The following is a 17,756-nucleotide window of genomic DNA, read 5'->3' as shown; positions in this document are numbered from 1 at the left end:
CTGAACACGAACATAGATTCTGCATTCTCAATATTTTCACTTTCAAGAACCGCCCATTTATCAAACACCTCTACCAGAAAACACCCTATCCCAATTCATACCTGTTCGATTTTTCCTGATGCCATCAAAACTGGCCTTTCCTCAATTTAGATTCTCATCCAAAGGATCAGCCCCATCTTCCAACACATAGAATCCAAATTTCCCTATACACCTTGTGTAGTTTGCAATTTTTTTTGGAAAGGGGAAGGTGGTACAATAGGTGCATTGTTGAGGGGCTGAAGATGACAAACAGCCAAATGGAAAATATTCAGTGACAACCAGTTATTCATCTCCAAGTATATTAAATAAGATCTTATAATCATTATAATTATTAGCATCTCATTGGAAAGTGGACAATGTAAAATCATAAAAACGGACTGTAAAAGCTTTTATAGATATGTAAAAAGGAAAAGACTGATAAAGACAAATGTAGGTCCCCTGCAAACAGAAACAGGTGAATTGATTATGGGGAGCAAGGACATGGCAGACCAATTGAATAATTACTTTGGTTCTGTCTTCACTAAGGAGGACATAAATAATCTTCCAGAAATAGTAAGGGACAGAGGGTCCAGTGAGATGGAGGAACTGAGCGAAATACATGTTAGTAGGGAAGTGGTGTTAGGTAAATTGAAGGGATTGAAGGCAGATAAATCCCCAGGGCCAGATGGTCTGCATCCCAGAGTGCTTAAGGAAGTGGCCCAAGAAATAGTGGATGCATTAGTGATAATTTTTCAAAACTCGTTAGATTCTGGACTAGTTCCTGAGGATTGGAGGGTGGCTAATGTAACCCCACTTTTTAAAAATGGAGGGAGAGAGAAACCGGGGAATTATAGGCCGGTTAGCCTAACGTCGGTGGTGGGGAAACTGCTGGAGTCAGTTATCAAGGATGTGATAACAGCACATTTGGAAAGCGGTGAAATGATCGGACAAAGTCAGCATGGATTTGTGGAAGGAAAATCATGTCTGACGAATCTCATAGAATTTTTTGAGGATGTAACTAGTAGAGTGGATAGGGGAGAACCAGTGGATGTGGTATATTTGGATTTTCAAAAGGCTTTTGACAAGGTCCCACACAGGAGATTAGTGTGCAAACTTAAAGCACATGGTATTGGGGGTAAGGTATTGGTGTGGGTGGAGAATTGGTTAGCAGACAGGAAGCAAAGAGTGGGAATAAACGGGACCTTTTCAGAATGGCAGGCGGTGACTAGTGGGGTACCGCAAGGCTCAGTGCTGGGACCCCAGTTGTTTACAATATATATTAATGACTTGGATGAGGGAATTAAATGCAGCATCTCCAAGTTTGCGGATGACACGAAGCTGGGTGGCAGTGTTAGCAGTGAGGAGGATGCTAAGAGGATGCAGGGTGACTTGGATAGGTTGGGTGAGTGGGCAAACTCATGGCAGATGCAATTTAATGTGGATAAATGTGAAGTTATCCACTTTGGTGGCAAAAATAGGAAAACAGATTATTATCTGAATGGTGGCCGATTAGGAAAAGGGGAGGTGCAACGAGACCTGGGTGTCATTATACACCAGTCATTGAAAGTGGGCATGCAGGTACAGCAGGCGGTGAAAAAGGCGAACGGTATGCTGGCATTTATAGCGAGAGGATTCGAGTACAGGAGCAGGGAGGTACTACTGCAGTTGTACAAGGCCTTGGTGAGACCACACCTGGAGTATTGTGTGCAGTTTTGGTCCCCTAATCTGAGGAAAGACATCCTTGCCATAGAGGGAGTACAAAGAAGGTTCACCAGATTGATTCCTGGGATGGCAGGTCTTTCATATGAAGAAAGACTGGATGAACTGGGCTTGTACTCGTTGGAATTTAGAAGATTGAGGGGGGATCTGATTGAAACGTATAAGATCCTAAAGGGATTGGACAGGCTAGATGCGGGAAGATTGTTCCCGATGTTGGGGAGGTCTAGAACGAGGGGTCACAGTTTGAGGATAGAGGGGAAGCCTTTTAGGACCGAGGTTAGGAAAAACTTCTTCACACAGAGAGTGGTGAATCTGTGGAATTCTCTGCCACAGCAAACTGTTGAGGCCAGTTCATTAGCTATGTTTAAAAGGAAGTTAGATATGGCCCTTGTGGCTACAGGGGTCACGGGGTATGGAGGGAAGGCTGGGTTCTGAGTTGGATGATCAGCCATGATCATAATAAATGGCGGTGCAGGCTCGAAGGGCCGAATGGCCTACTCCTGCACCTATTTTCTATGTTTCTATAACTAGTTTCAAATCCTTTTATGGGTACAGTGATGCCAGTCCCATTGCCACTTCTTCTTCAATTTAATATATCTCAAATTCATTCCAGTGCCTCCTCTCCCCTTATTTGCACAAGGATTGCCTCTCTTACACTCCCTTTTTAAAGTGACGATTTCCATCAATAAGTTCCTAGAATATTTTGAACAATTTCTTCGTCCAATTACCATTCATGAATTTTAAGCTAAGTCTTTCAAAACAGTAGACTAACAATCCTGGCAACCAATGGTTAAGCTTGCCTTCTATATCTCATTTGATAAAAAACACATAGCTTGATCTTTTCAAAATGTCAATATATATTAAGTTATACAAAAATGCTGCAAACAATCAGCTAATCAGGCAGCATCTGCAGGAGGACTACGTTAACATTACAGGTTAACAACTTTACTAGAGCCAGTTGTTTGCCCTTCCTACATTCTATTCTAGCCCAAGATGCACGTTTAGCATTCAGGCACAAACAGAACTATAAGGATTACAGCCATAAGCAAATTGTGAAGAACTTAGACCTGCATATCAAACACGGCTGCTCTCAACCTGACAGTCGAAAGCCAACCGATATGCAGCATCTTTTCCGCACAGATTTTATTCCATAAAATGAATGATCACTGCTCAGTCAGCCTCAACCCAGTGTTCATGGCAAAACATCATGTTGCTCTCTACATATTCAGCTGGTAACATTACTCATATTTCAAGTTTAAAAAACTTAAGCTGCAGTACAAATCATCATCTCAGAGATAAGCACTAACTCAAGCCTGAACAAACATTTTAATTCAAAACTGTTGCTTAAGTCTAAATCACAAGCATTGGCTTAAATCAGAATTTTTCCTGAATAGCTATAGCACCATCTTGTGACAAACATGTGTATGACTTTTAACTATTGCACATGTTGAAGTACTTTTACTGTTGGTTAGATAACTCACATCCATGCTGCAGATAAGTTGCTCAAAATCAATGTTTTACAGAGGTGGCCAGCTTAGCAGCTTTAAAGATACTGCTAACATTGATAAAGTACCAGTGTCTGCCCTTTCAATGCCTGGTGGTCTGTTCTATCATTCATGTTTAGTTGACCAAATATTAATTTCAGCTGAAACTCCTGAGATTTAATCTTACCATTAATTTTACTAAACTGTGCATAAAATGCATACTACACAAGTATGCGCATCTCTTTTCATTGTGGAGAACAGTAGTATGATGGAAGCTCTAGGTGCCAATGGTCATTAAGTATGTGAAGTTACCATTACTATGAGAAGGTTCTGGGGAAACTGAAAGGTCTGATGGCAGACAAGGACTAGATGGTGTTCACATCAGGGCTCTGAAAGGCATTAGTAATGATCTTTCATGAATCACTGGACACTGGAACAGTTCTAGAAGACTGGAAAATTGCAAATGTCACTCCACTTTTCAAGGAGGGAGAGGCAAAAGAAAGGAAACTATAGGTCAGTTAATCTGACCTCAGTAGTTGGGAAAAGTCATTAAAGTCTCAGGCATGGTTTCCTCCAGGTAAAGTCTTGCCTGACAAATCTGTTGGAATTCTTTGAAATAACAAGCAGGATAGACAAAGGGAGAATCAGTTTATGTTGTATACTTGGATTTTCAGGCCTTTAGACAAAGTGCCACGCATGAGGCTGCTTAACAATCTACAAGCCAATGTTATTACAGGAAAGATTCTAGCATGGATAAAGTAATGGCTAATTGGTAGTGAGAATAAAGGGAGCTTTTTCTGGTTGGCTGCCAGTAACTAGTGTTCCACAGGGGTCTGAGTTGGGACCGCTTCTTTTTATGTTATATGTCATTGAGGGGGAAATTGGCAGAGCAAACTCGATAGGCCAAAGGCCTAATTCTGCTCCCATGTATCATGGCACGGTTTTCGCAAAATGCATGGGAGTTGCGTACCAGCTTCAAATACAAGAACTGCTATTCTTATATTTGACATTCACACATCACCACACAAACACAAAATATTATAACTGTTTATTTTAAGCCAGCTTTCTATTTAATCAAAGAGACCAAAACCCATGTCATCATCTGATTCTTCAGACTCTTCTTTCTTCTCCTCTTTCTTCTCTTCAACTGAAAATAATAAAAAAAAAAGGTCACAACCAAAACCCTCAATTCCAAGGCTAAATTCTCTTAAACAAAGCATTTGGGAACTAATCACAACACCAACATTGAGTTGAGAGCATCATGTATGTACTAGTTTACAAAGTTCCCAGTTACTATTTTTAGATCTCTTGCCTAACTCGTCGATTTCTTAGCAATAACACTAAACAGGTAGGTTAGGAACAGATTTATGTTTTATAAATTTGAAGGAATGATGCAGTCCTTTTGTCTGCACTATAAGAATGTACATTCTAGCAATAAATTGCACATCCTTTGACACTGGCAACCTGGGGAAAAAAATCAACTGATGTGGCTGCAGAACCCAGCACCAAAAACCAGCTACATAAAATGTTACAGGATTTAACAGTAAGTTGTACCATAATGTCTCATTTTAGAACAAAAACTGTCAAGAGTCCTCTGACCGCACCCAGAAGTTTATAAACCAGATCAACGCCCTTTTATAAGATTTCCCCCCAGTGCAACTATGTACATAGTTTCTAGTCAGATTTGCCTCCACTGCTGTAAATTATGATTTTATACTAATTTACAGTTTCCACTCATTCCCTCAAGGCAAACAAAATAAATCACTTACCAGCAGCAGCTGCAGCTGGTGCAGCAGCACTTGTGGCACTAACAGCAGCAGCACCTCCACTTGGGACACTTGCAAGCTTGGCATTGCCTAAACGAGACAACTTGTCAACTCATTACTCACCACCAACCCAATAGAGGGTCAATTTGGCCTCATTTAGCCAGTTCAACAATTCAAAGGCAATGCCCGCATAAACCTGCACCCAAAATCCACCAGGTATTAAATACTTCTCCACATGCAGCAGATTGTTTGGGGTTCCAGCAATTTTCCTGTGTCTTCTGCACAAATTAATTGCATGGCACCTGACAATCAAGAACCTACGAACTTCTATCCCCACACAATTCCAGAGTGAGCCTCATCATCTCATACTAATAAAAATTTAATACACAAGTGAATATTCAGGGAATGAGGCACAAAAGTCAGAGGTACGGAAATTTTTACCAGCGATCTCAATCACACTAAGCTGTGAACCCTTGTCTCAAGGCAACTTATTGGCAGGGTGGTGGCTTTTTCTGGCAAGTATGGAACAAGCTCTCATTTCAATACCATCTAGAACAAGTGATACAACACTGCAGTAGTGGTGGCAACAAAAATCAGCCAGAATCTCTTCTCTGTTCTTGGGTAAATAAGACATGCAGACACCTCAGTGCTCTGGCCAACATGTTTCCCATCTCCAATTACCAAAAGAAAACCCAGCCATCTTTCTTCATTAACATTCTAGTCACCTAAGCAACTTCTTGCATTACAATAGTAATTTTTTTTAAAAGAATTACTTCAGCTAAATGAGCTTTGGATGTGAAAGGCATCCTAAATAGCTCCTTACAAAATGGTGGCAAAATAGCCAACCATAGCCACAGGTTAAATTTAAGAAAACAAACATTAACTCTAAACTTTTAGACATAACCACTAACATACACAGAACCCACCCACCCAAGCAGAAAGACAAATTTAAAGCTGAAGTAGTTTTCAATAAACCACTACCTTTATTGCGCCATTGAAAACTGAGCTAGGATCTAATCCCATACAAGACACATTGCTGGACAATGCTCTTTGAATACTTTCATGGGATATTTGCTGCACACACTAGAAAGCAGCTGGGGTCTTGGTTTAACATCTTTTCAAAACAACACTCTCAACACGCTGGAGGAACTCAGCAGGTCAGGCAGCATCCATGGAAATGATCAGTCAACGTTTTGGGCCGGAACCCTTCGTCAGGACTGAAGAGGGAAGGGGCAGAGGGCCTATAAAGAAGGTGGGGGAGAGGAAGCAGGGTGGTGATAGGCAGGAAAGGTGAAAAAGGAATAGGGGAAAACAGAATGGGTACTAGAAGGAGGCAGAACCATGAGGGAGGTGACAGGCAGCTGGGATGGGGGTAGAGTGAAACTGGGATGGGGGAAGGAATAACTGGAAGTTGGAGAATTCTATGTTCATACCAAGGGGCTGGAGACTACCTAGACAATATATGAGGTGTTGGTCCTCCAACCTGAGTTTAGCCTCATCATGGCAGTAAAAGAGGCCATGTATGGACAAATCCAAATGGGAATGGGAAGCAGAGCTGAAGTGGGTGGCAACCGGGAGATCCTGCTTGTTGTGGCGGACGGAGCGGAGGTGCTCGACACAGTAGTCCCCCAATCTGCGTCGGGTTTCACGATGTAGAGGAGGCCGCACCAGATGCAATAAATGACCACAGACTCACAAGTGAAGTGTTGCCTCACCTGGAAGGACTGTTTGGGGCCCAGAATGGTGGTGAGAGAGGAGGTGTAGGGACAGGTGTAGCACTTACGCTTACAGGGATAAGTGCCGGGTGGGGAGATCTGTGGGGAGGGACGTGTGGACCAGGGAGTCACAGAGGAAATGATCCCTGCTGAAAGTGGTGGAGAGGGAAAGATGTGCTTAGTGGTGGGGTCCTGTTGAAGGTGGCGGAAGTTGCGGAGGATAATGTGCTGGATCCGGAGGCTGGTGGGGTGGTAGGTGAGGAGAAAGGGAACTCTATCCCTGTTGTGGTGGTGGGAGGATGGGGTGAGGGCCGAAGTGTGGGAAATGGAGGAGATGTGGGCGAGGGCATCATTGATATGGCAGAAGGGAAACCACGATCCTTAAAGATCGATCAAAAAAAACGTGTGTCCTCAACAATTTGGTACCGCACTAGAGTTCCTAACTAAATTGTGGCCTAGTCAAGGGTTTAATCCCATCCTGTAGCTTGGAACTAAGGGTTGCTAAATAAACCACTGAAGTTTTACCACCTGAATTCACTGTAGCACAAGCTAATCCAAAATTAATGTTCCACATAAAATAACCACATTTACCGATACCAGCATTTTAACCAAGACCCTTGATGCTATTCAAGTACAGTTTAAAGCCTTGAACGTTTTGTTGACAGTAACAAAGCATGATCCTGACCCACACACCAAAATAAAATGCTGGAGGAACGCAGCAGGTCAGGCAGCATCTCGGGGGGGAGGGGGGAGGGAGTTGACATTTTGGGCTGAAACCCTTCAAGAGGACTGGAGGAAAAAGCTGAGTGGATTTAAAAGTTTGGTGGGGGGGGGGAGAAGAGGGGAAAAGGAGAAGAGAAACAAGGTGACAGGTGAAACCAGCAGGGAGAGGGTTGAAGAGCTGGGAACTTGATCGGTGTAAGAGATACAGAGCTAGAGAAGACGGAATCTTAAGAGGGCAGAAAGTCATGGAGGGGAAGAATCAATGGGAGGAGATGGGCAGGCAAGGAGTTATAGTGAGGGGGAGGGGTAAAGAGGATGGGGAATGGTGAAGGGGGGCACCACCAGAAGTTGGGTTGGAGGCTACCCAGACAGAATACAAAGTGCTGTTGCTCCAACCAGAGTGCGGCCTCATCACGACAGAGGCGGCCACGGATTGACATGTTGGAATTGAAAGTGGATATAAAATTGGTGGCCACTGGGGGGAGGGAACGTCGAGACCACAAGAGGCCTGCATCAGGCATTTTCATGCCTTACAAGGTGCAGATTGGAAGTCTGTGTGGGGCGCCACTCCTCCCACAGACACTGGAGCAATGTGTGGTTAAGTGCCTTGCTCAAGGACACAAACACACTGCCACAGCTGAGGCTCGAACCAGCAACCTTGAGATCACTAGGCGAACACCTTAACCACTTGGTCACGTGCCACTGGGAGATCCCACTTCTTCTGGAGGACAGAGCACAGGTGCTCTGCACTTGTTCTGTTACTTGCCCCTACGCCTCCTTCCTCACTACCAGAGTCCCAGTCCTTCCAGATGAATTGACACTTCACCGTGAATCTGCTGGGGGTCATATAGTGCGGCCAGTGTGGCCTCCTGTATATCGGTGAGACCCAATGTAGATTGGTAGACCATATTGCAAAGTACCTTGTGGTTGGAGCGTAGAAGCAGGATCACCTAGTAGCCACCCATTTTAACTCCACTTCCCATTTGGTAATCCATGGCCTCCTCTGTTGTGATGAGGCCACACTCAGGTTGGAGGAATGACACCTTGTAATCCATCTGGGCAGCCTCCACCTGATGAACATCTATTTCTCAAACTTCTGGTAATGCACCACCCCCTCCCTCTGGTGCCCTCCCCCTTGCTTTCTTCCATGGCCTTCTGCTCTCTCCAACCAGTCTCCCTTCTCCAGCCCCATATCTTTCACCAATCAATTTCCCAGCTCTTTACTTCACCTGCCACCGCCCCCAACATTTCACATCTCATCTCACGTTTTTCTCTCTCCCCTCCCCCATCTTTTAAATCTACTCATCCCTTCCCAGTCCTGCTGATGGGTCTTGGCCCAAAACGTTCACTGTGCTTTTTTCTCATAGATGCTACCTGGCCTGTTAAGGTCCTCCAGCATTTTGTGTGTTGCCTGGATTTCCAGCATTTGCATCCTTTCTCCTGTTTGAAAGATCTTGACAAGGCAGATTCAGAACGGGTTTGCCCACAGAAGGCAGAGGGAGGCAGTAGATGGAGCAGATCATGCATGGAGTGATTAGCTGCATTCCAAATGATCTGTTCTGGAACCTCTGTCCTTGCAATGACTTGCAAGAGGGAGTGTCTGTTGATGGCACTCTGTTGGTGTTGTGGATTGTAAGATCCTGTTGTAGGTTACAACACAACATTAATAGGATGTAGAGCTGCGATGAGTCACAGATGGAGAAGTGTGAAGTGATTCACTTCACATGGTTGAAACAGGATTCATAACAGTATGGAGGAACAGGGAAATCTCAGGGTCCATGCCCATAGATCCCCTTAAGTGTCAGTGTAGATTAACAGGGTTGACCTTCATTAGTCAGGGCAGATTGAGTTCAAAAGCCATAGACCAATGCTGCTCGATAAAGAAGCTTTGGTCAGTCCTCAACAGGATTATTGTTTTCAGTTTTGGACACCTCATACAAAGGACCTGAAAGTTTGAGGGTGCAGAGACTTTCCAAGATGCTACCCGAATTGGAGAGTAGGTCTTACAAGGAAAGGTGAGCAAGCTAGGCCTTTTCTCTTCAGAAAGGAGGAAAAGAGATGGGTTTATAGGGCAGTACAAGATCATTCAGTTCCAAATCTTTGGAACTCTTCCTTGATGGCTGAAGCAGGACATTTGAATAAGTAGATATTATATGTTCAATGAACAAAGCTAAAAGTTACTGCTGGAATAAAAAGCAATGGCTACAATCCAATAGCCATGAGCTAATTAAGTGGAGAAGATGCCAGAGTCTAAATAAGGGGCTCCCAACCTTTTTATGCCATTAGGCAAGTGGTCTTGGGAACTCTTGGTCTAAACTGTCTTCTACTGCAAGTACCATGTCATTTTGAATAAAATAATTTTAGGCAGGTAGATTAAGAGAATTATTGGCAACCTTTTCAGTAGAGTAATTGTTAAAATTACTCTTGCATCCCAGGCCTATGACTTTAGAAACAAATATTAAAAAGTGTGACTCACCAGCACTGATGACATCATCTATATTCTTGCCTTTCAGTTCACTGATCACCTGAAATTCATTTTAAAGTGTTAATTTAGGAAATGGAAATTCAGTAATACCAATGCTCTTCAATACACAAACAATACCTTGTTCAATCGCTCATCATCAGCTTCAATCCCAACACTATCAAGAATCTTCTTGATATCCTTTGAAGATGGGGCTTCATTTCCACCCAATACAGCAAGGAGGTAAGCCGCAATGTAACGCATCCTAAAAAACAAATTCAAAGTAAGTGATCAAAAATGCACCCATAGACAAGCTTGAGAGTCATTTTTGTGGTCAATCACAGTAAATACAAGCAACACAAAAAAAAATCAATGATAAACCGCACCCAATTGGACAAACAACCAATGTTTGTCAACAATAAAGCATGCAAACGGAGGAAATAACAGATAATATATCAAGAACATGATATGAACACGACCCACATGCAGTGCGAGTTCACTGATGGGGTGAGCAAAGTTATCCCTTCTGGTTCAAGACCCTGATGGTTGAGGGATAACTACTGCTGAGGTTCTTTAATCTTCTTCCTGATAGGAGCCATTGACCCTCTCCACCTCTGATTCTCCCCGCTGCCCCCCCCCCACCAAAAATGAGGACACCAAAAATTATGGACCTCTGGTTTCTTCCTGCTGAAGTCAATAACCATCTCTTTGGTCTTGCTGACATTGAAAAGTTGTTGTGGCACCACTCAGCCAGATTTTCAATCTTGCTAATATGTGCTGATTTGTCACCACCTTTGATTCAGCCAATGACAGTGGTGCCAATAAAGTTAAATATGGCTTGAAACTCAGTCATAAGTATAAAGAGTCTAGCAGGGGGCTAAACACACCAGGCAGTTGTGGTGCATCTGTGCTGATGGAGACTGTGGAAGGAGCAATGTATTAGGATGAAGCTTAGTTTAATCTTTTGGCTTGTTGTAATATCAACATTTGCGCTAAAAAGCCAAAAATACACAAAATCTGCAGACAACATAACCCAGATTAGATTGCGTGCAAACCCTTGAACTTCTGCCTAGAAGATACCTGAACAATATCCCTCCCATTCATGTACCTACCCAAGCTTCAAAAATTGAAACCCCACCAACCATTTCATGTATGAAGCTACTTGTATCTGGACTACTCAAGCCAATTGGTAATTACAAACTCACTGCCTTACACTGGGCTTTCATTGCCACAGGCTCTCAGTATTGACAACATTTGACATTTCCCCAGTCAGGCAGCCCAGAACCAGGGTTCACCAATTCAAGGTGTCCAATGTTTAGTGACATTTCTTCACCCCAGCTTAGCAAATCTTTGAAATTCACTAAACAGAAAGGCTGGAGACTGTCACAATGTTTGTCACTTGAAGGTTCCTAAGGTTGTCAAGCCAAGGAGTGGTGGTGGGGACAAGCTCCCACTACCTAAAAGTGCTCCTCATGGCATGCGACTCGAATAGCCTCTGGCAACCAAGTCCCAACTCCTGGCTGTCTCATGTGGCTTAGCCTCTAAGCCTGCCGTAACTGTTTCTACTGACAGGAGAAGGGGCGAAGGCGGGTCCTGGCACCTTAAAACCAGTGCTTTGGGTAGATGGAGCTCGTCAGCCTGGGAAGGCAGTCCATCTAAGAGAGGGAAAACTCCGATTTCAAACCTCTGCTGCCTTGCGGCCATACCCACTCATGGGAAAAGCTTCGGGAGTAAACCCTGAGGACAAATCTGGAGCTGGAGTCCCCAAGCCAGTCTGACATTGTCTTCAACCTCATTCCGGCAACTCCTGCGACAACATCGGTGCCAAGTTGTATCAGCCCTTGCCCTTCCCTTGGACAACATTAGTGGCGTGGAGAGGGGAGACTTGCTGCATGGGCAACTGCCGGTCTTCCATAAAACCTTGCCCAGGCCTGCACCCTGGAAACCTTCCAGGCGCAGATCCATGGTCTCGCGAGACTAACAGATGCCACCAAAGGAATAACAGATATATGGTTATTGCGGCAAAGAGGAATCTAAAGATCAACCTTAATCTTAATCAGTGCTAGCAAAATGGCCTAATTTGCTTCCATTATCCAAGCGCATTCCTTAAACTCACCACCCCCCAGGGTTTAACAGCTCTTGTAACTTGGGTCAAATTCCATCCAATGGCAAACCTTATACAAAATGGTTACAATCCATCCAGTAAAAGAAGTGTCTCTCCCGTTTGAAAGCTTGAGAATGGCAGTAGAAACAATGGGTTTTGAATTTTTGTATCTTCAACAAAATATTTCAGCAGACATGGTGACCTTTGACCCAAGCCTTTCAAAAATCAACATTCAAAGCAACGCTGTCAAATTCTCAATCAGGCATTTATCCAAAGGAATGCAAGCCATCCTGTGTGCTCTGCTGCTGCCCAAAACAGCGACAAATTTGGTTAGGAAAACTCAGCAATTACACATTTTGCAAAACTTAAGACAATAGAGCAAACTATATATATATCATCTAGCCGATTTGGTGAGATACCTTGAGAAAAGGACAATTTTCCCAACTGCAAGATAAAAATCCAAGAGATGCCTGTCGCCTCAAATATAAGGATTTTTAAGTCACGATCATATGAAAGGGTCCTGTGTAAAGAGAGAAGGCTTTGCTCAATGATTGGGAACGTCTGGAGTTATCTGACACAAGGAACCATGGTGGGTCAGATATCCACAACAGACTAGCAGTCTTAAAAGCAAGGTGGATAAATTGAAGCCTCAATCAAGAATAACTTCATCATGCAAATCTAAAGGTGTTCCTTAAATACCTCAAATCTTTTAAATAGACCATCCCACTGTAGAAGGTAAAAGAGAATGCCTGGGTTTTCAAATCTTGATTTACTTTAACAAAAGTAATTCCTGCTTAATAGCGCGAATTCAAAACAATATTAACTGGAAAAAAACGACTTATTTGTTAGTTAACATTTTGTTATAATTAATCTCCTAATCCACTATTTAAAAAAGGGGCAGTGGAAGGGACAACGGATAGTATTGGGACAAAAACCACGACAAGGGAAAAGCCCACCACCGCCCCATGGTCAGGCCTTCGTCGGCAGCACTAGTGAGGTGAGGTTGAAGGAGCCGCGACCGAGAACGCTGGTGTAGCAGTGGCCGGAGCTCTGGCTGACGGCCCGCAGTTACCGTTGATCCAGCGTCCCATCACCGAATGTCAGCCGACATCCTCAGGCCCGAGTAATAGTCGGGCCCCGAGCCAGCCGCACGTGGGAGCGGTGAATGCAGGCGGAGACTGCTCCCCTTCCCCCGCTCGCCGCCCGTCAATTCAGTGACTAGCAGTGGGGAGAAGGTCTTCTTCCCTGCCGAGAGGCGAATCCCGATCCGGCCGGCATCGTCCTCACCCCCCCCCCCTCTCCCCTCACCGGCATGTCCTGGGCCTGCCACTCCTTCAGCAGCCAGGCCCCGGTTAGGCCTCAGCTTTCCCCCCCTTCAAAACCTTATCCTCCCCTGCGACACCGAGTGTGTGGAGCCTTCGGGTGCATATCGGTGTCCGAGGGAAGGAGCATGCTGCCCGAGAGCAAGCGCGGGTGCAGCGGGGCCAACTTACTTGGCAGGATAGGGGAAGCGCTCGCCTTTCCTCCGGCACACGCAGGGCGCTAAAAGAAAGAGCCTCGTCCCCGTTCACCCACATAAGGAGCATGCGTCGGCTGCTCGCCACGCTATTGGGCAGCCGGAGCCGGCCTTTGGCCAACCCCACCGCCGCCTGAGTAATCCTCTACGTGATTGGTTAGAAGTTTTTGAACTGCAGTTGGGGACGTTTGATGTCAAAGAGTTAGTTGGTGCTGTTGTCGGACAGAAGTTATATGACATGATGTTTTACTGCAAAATAAGTAAAACATTACCACCAGGTAAGACTCTGAAACTCTTTTACAATGTTGTATGTCTTTGAATCATATTAATTGCTAAGAACGTTATCTGTTGAATCCTACAGCTTCAGTACACTCAAGAGCAGGGAAAATCACAGCAATAAACTCGACTTTGACTTTATTAGCTGCGGCTGTGATTTGCACAATTACAGTGAAACATGTATTTGCAGCAGCATCACGGGAACATAGCATTGAATTTGGCTTTCACAAGAAAAACAAACATTAAATTATTTTAAATTTTTATAAGAAAGAGCACGATTAGATCAAAGTGATTGCTATATTGAGGTAGTGAAGAGGGTTTTGCAGGTTGGTTCAAGAAACGAAAGGTAAATAGTTGTTCTTGAATTTGACACACAGAAATAATGTAATGCCAATGAATTAGTGAAATAATAAACCACAATTCCCCCTCCCCATACCCAACCCAAGAATCTACATTCTATTACTGTACGACTTTGTAGTGACAAGTTTATTTTACAAGTTAAAAATCCTGATGGCCTTATAGAGTTCATTCTTTAGGAGCAAATATTGGGAATTAATCTAGTGGTCTACTAAGTGAAGAGCAAAAGGAGCTGTGGATGATGGAAGTAAAATTGGATAGACAACACACACCAGGTCAGGTAGTAACAGTGGAAAGTGACTCATGGGTCAATGGCCCTTCATCATAATCTCTGTTAGGTTTTTTTTCCTGCAAATTGTCATGTCTATCACTGTGAATGTTTTAATTTAACACATTGAAGATTTCACAGATCGTACGACTAGACACTGCATAAAATGAGAAAAAATCTTCAGAGGCTGTCCCTCAGTGTCAAGGATACATCACTAGAGTTCTGAGAGTTCCGAGGTGACCAATCAGTCCATTGCAGATTTTGCACAGGTGGGACAGGTGGAGCTTGGTGGCTGGATTGGACTTGTGCTTGGCCTCCATGTGCTCTTGATGGACGTACTCACATTGCTTTCAGCTAATTTTATGCTTCTCAGCCAATATAGGTATTCTTAAGCTTGGAACTCCCAGTGACTAGAGAGGATCTGATGTCTGTTCTCAAAGATCACTTCTGTGACAAAGATTCTTGAAAGATTTACTGTCTATTCTCATAGATTGCTTGCTGTGTTAAAGTTTGATTTGGGCCACTAACGTCGACTGTGCAGGTAACATGGATTGACATTAAAACCACTTGAACATGGATAAATTCTTGATGTTAGGGATATTGGTTTATCTATCCTTACAATGAATCTGAATGATTTTACAGAAGCAGCGTTTCTGATACATTTCGGGGTAATGAGATACTGACTGCAGGTTTCCATATATCTGATGTGTATATGAGTGTGGGAGATCAGTATGGAGTTATGGACCATGAGTCTAGTGACAGGTTTGATGTTTTGGCCATCAGCAACTCCAAAGGGTGTGTTGGCACATTGAAGACAGTGGTGGATTTCATCACCTGTGTCTGGTCTTTCTGAAATATGGGAAGTCATCCACTTTGTTCAAGATCCCTTCATGGATGTTAGCTATCAGGGTGAGAACATGTCAGTGAAAGAGGTTTTTTAGCATCAGAATCAGGTTTATGTGAAATTTGTTGTTTTGCAACAGTTCTACAGTACAATATGTCTAGAAATTTCTATATGTTACAAAATAAATATTCAAAAGATAAATAAATAATGCAGAAAGTGAGGTAATGTATATGAGGGCCATTCAGGAAGCTGATGATGGAGGGGAAGAGGCTGGTCTTCAAACACTGAGCGTACAGAGTAAACCTCCTCAGACTCAGGTACCTCCTCCTTGATGGTAGTAATGAGAAAAGGGCATGTCTGGGATGGGGAGAGTCTCTAATGATGGATGCCTGGGATTTTCAAATATTGGTGAATTTGGGCATGTATGTTCCAATAACGTTTGCAGAGCGAAAGTTTATGGTATGTACAGTGAAATAAAAATGTCTATGTGTGTGTCAGTTTACGTGTCCAGTACGTTCTGAAATTACTTTATAAGCCCGGACAGAGATTCCTCTGCCCCCCAAAAAATGATCACAGTTTTTGTTTAAATGATCGTTTTCCAGTCGAAGAATGCTATCAAGTTATTTGCAAAGCCAGTGATGCGGAAAGTTAAGCTTGATCTATCGCGTTACCATCTGTCAGCTTGGACTAGGAAGTCCCAGTCGCTGGGCTCAGGTGTAAAACGGATTAGATGGTTCATGACTGAAGCATTTTTGTAAGTTCGAAACTAAATTTAATAAAATATATACACAAAAAGTGAAAACAGTGCAGAGCTTTCTTTACGTTAATAGTGTCGTCCGTTTATAGTGTTATCAGGTCCATACATTAGTAGTATTAGCACATCCCGTGTAGAAGGCACCTTTGTGTACTCTGAAAGATACACTCTTACAGAGAAAGGCGTCTGTCAGAGTTAGTGTATGTGACTTGAACAGGAAATGCAGAAGTGGTCGGGTCTATAGTGAGAACCAATTAGCCCTTTGCAGTGACGAGGGAGAAAGACTTCAGTAGCAAGGGTTTTGAAGCAAGAAATGTTGCGAAATCCTAACACCTAACATCACAATTCCGGAAAGTTGTAACAGCCTATCCTCGGAACGTAGCAACTCGGATAGCGTCGTGAGGCGGGAAGAATCTTCCCGACGGCGCTTTTTAGTAAAACCGGACAAGAGACGCCTTAAATCCAACGTCTCTTTAAACTCGTGGAAAACTTTGTTCAGTTGCCGGGGATCGCGCTGTGTCGCCCGTTCTTCCGGCGCGTTTGGATTTGTCAGTTTCATTTTGGCACTGTGCCGGTATGTGTGATCAGGAACAGTTTTTTTCTACTCTCATTTTCTTTCTTTCCACGGGCCAAATGCATAGTTTTCGTGAGGATATTCTTCGCAGATGCTGAACTGCGATCGTTTTATATTTTAATTTTGTATCAATCCATTATCAGTGTAGGTCGATAAAACTTCGACCTCACAGTCTCGTGACACTTCCTGGACAAGAGCATTTTCTGGAGTTAATTTGAAGGAATTTTATCCACGCCTTTGTAAGATGAATGTTTTAGCTTCGTAGAATGTGACGACGTGTAGCAATAATTTGCAATTAAATAGCTCCTTTACAAAACAGGAGAAAGTCTGCAGATGCTGGAAATCCAAGCAACACACACAAAATGCTGAAGGAACTCAGCAGGTCAGGCAGCATCTATGGAAAAGAGTAAACAGTTGATGTTTCGGGCAGAGGCCCTTCTTCGGAGCTGAGAAGAAAGGGGGAACATGCCAGAATAAAAAGCTGGAAGCGGAATAGCTGGGAAGTGATAGGTGAACCCAGGTGGGTGAGAAAGGGCTGGAGATGAAGGAATCTGATAGGAGAGGAGAATAGACCATAGGAGAAAGGAAAGGAGCAGGAGACCCAGTGGAAATATGAGGCAGGTGAGAAGTCAGAGTGGGTAATAGAGGAGGTGGTGGGTGGTGGGATTTGTTTACCAAAAAGAAAAATCGATATTCCAACAGGTTGGAGGCACCAAGACCGAATATAAGGTGCTGCTCTTTATATTCATTGTGACACGAGGAGGCCATGGACTGACGTGTCGGAATGGGAATCGGAATTCAAATGTTAGGCCTCCAGGAAGGCCTGCTTGTGACAGTTGAAGTGGAGGTGCTTGACAAAGTAGTCCCCCAATTTAATTCAGAGTTTCATGAAAATAAAACAATGCCTCGTCAGGGCTCCAAAAACTTCAGCATCTTAGGAGCACTATTGAAAGAAGATTGAGGATGTGAAGGGCAGGTGGTGAATGGAGAAAGTGCAGGAGGTTTAGTGGCAGCTTTGACCCGTGCATGTTCTTCACCCTATCAACACCATCTACTGACTCAGCTCCCAACACCTTACCCCAGAGTTAAGAACAGAATGTGGGGAGGGCTAGTTAGACTCATCAGAGACAGAGTGCCAGTGAACATCTGCTCAGCTGGGATTCCGTCCTTGTTGTGA

General features: G+C 43.7%; 2 protein-coding genes across 5 annotated transcripts in view; one reads left to right on the top strand and one right to left on the bottom strand.

The window, feature by feature from the left end:
* Nucleotides 1-4,254: 4,254 nt before the first annotated feature.
* On the bottom strand, nucleotides 4,255-13,618 carry LOC134353784 (large ribosomal subunit protein P2-like). 2 transcript variants are annotated; one of them, XM_063062161.1, is made up of 6 exons: nucleotides 13,484-13,536; nucleotides 12,410-12,510; nucleotides 10,028-10,151; nucleotides 9,902-9,950; nucleotides 4,991-5,077; nucleotides 4,255-4,368 (listed from the first exon to the last, which is right to left on the bottom strand). In XM_063062161.1, the coding sequence occupies exons 3-6, from the start codon at nucleotides 10,148-10,150 to the stop codon at nucleotides 4,292-4,294; spliced, it is 336 nt and encodes a 111-aa protein (XP_062918231.1). In that variant the 5' UTR covers nucleotide 10,151; nucleotides 12,410-12,510; nucleotides 13,484-13,536; the 3' UTR covers nucleotides 4,255-4,291. The 2 variants fall into 2 exon arrangements, with proteins under 2 accessions (XP_062918231.1, XP_062918230.1); XM_063062160.1 differs by lacking the exon at nucleotides 12,410-12,510 and having other exon boundaries at nucleotides 13,484-13,618.
* A 74-nt stretch (nucleotides 13,619-13,692) lies between these two features.
* Nucleotides 13,693-17,756, top strand: part of pidd1 (p53-induced death domain protein 1) — a 62,682-nt gene continuing 58,618 nt past the window's right edge. For 2 of the 3 annotated variants that reach the window (XM_063062155.1, XM_063062153.1), the window contains exon 1: nucleotides 13,695-13,784. The gene's annotated coding sequence lies outside the window, so the exon portion shown is untranslated. Of the gene's footprint in view, nucleotides 13,785-17,756 lie in introns of all 3 variants that reach the window. The other variant, XM_063062154.1, reaches the window with a different exon arrangement.

The sequence above is a fragment of the Mobula hypostoma genome, chromosome 11 (genome assembly GCF_963921235.1).
Source record: "Mobula hypostoma chromosome 11, sMobHyp1.1, whole genome shotgun sequence".
In the NCBI taxonomy this organism is placed as follows: Eukaryota; Metazoa; Chordata; class Chondrichthyes; order Myliobatiformes; family Myliobatidae; genus Mobula; species Mobula hypostoma.
Note: the sequence above shows the minus strand (reverse complement) of the source record. Positions and strands in the feature narration are given on the sequence as shown.

Excerpts from the sequence above, each read along its gene's own strand:
- LOC134353784 (XM_063062160.1), bottom strand. The coding sequence starts at position 10,150 with ATGCGTTACATTGCGGCTTACCTCCTTGCTGTATTGGGTGGAAATGAA. Across the intron at positions 9,951-10,027 it reads ATGATGAGCGATTGAACAAG|GTGATCAGTGAACTGAAAGG; the intron begins GTATTGTTTGTG and ends AATGAATTTCAG. Across the intron at positions 5,078-9,901 it reads AGATGATGTCATCAGTGCTG|GCAATGCCAAGCTTGCAAGT; the intron begins GTGAGTCACACT and ends TGTCTCGTTTAG.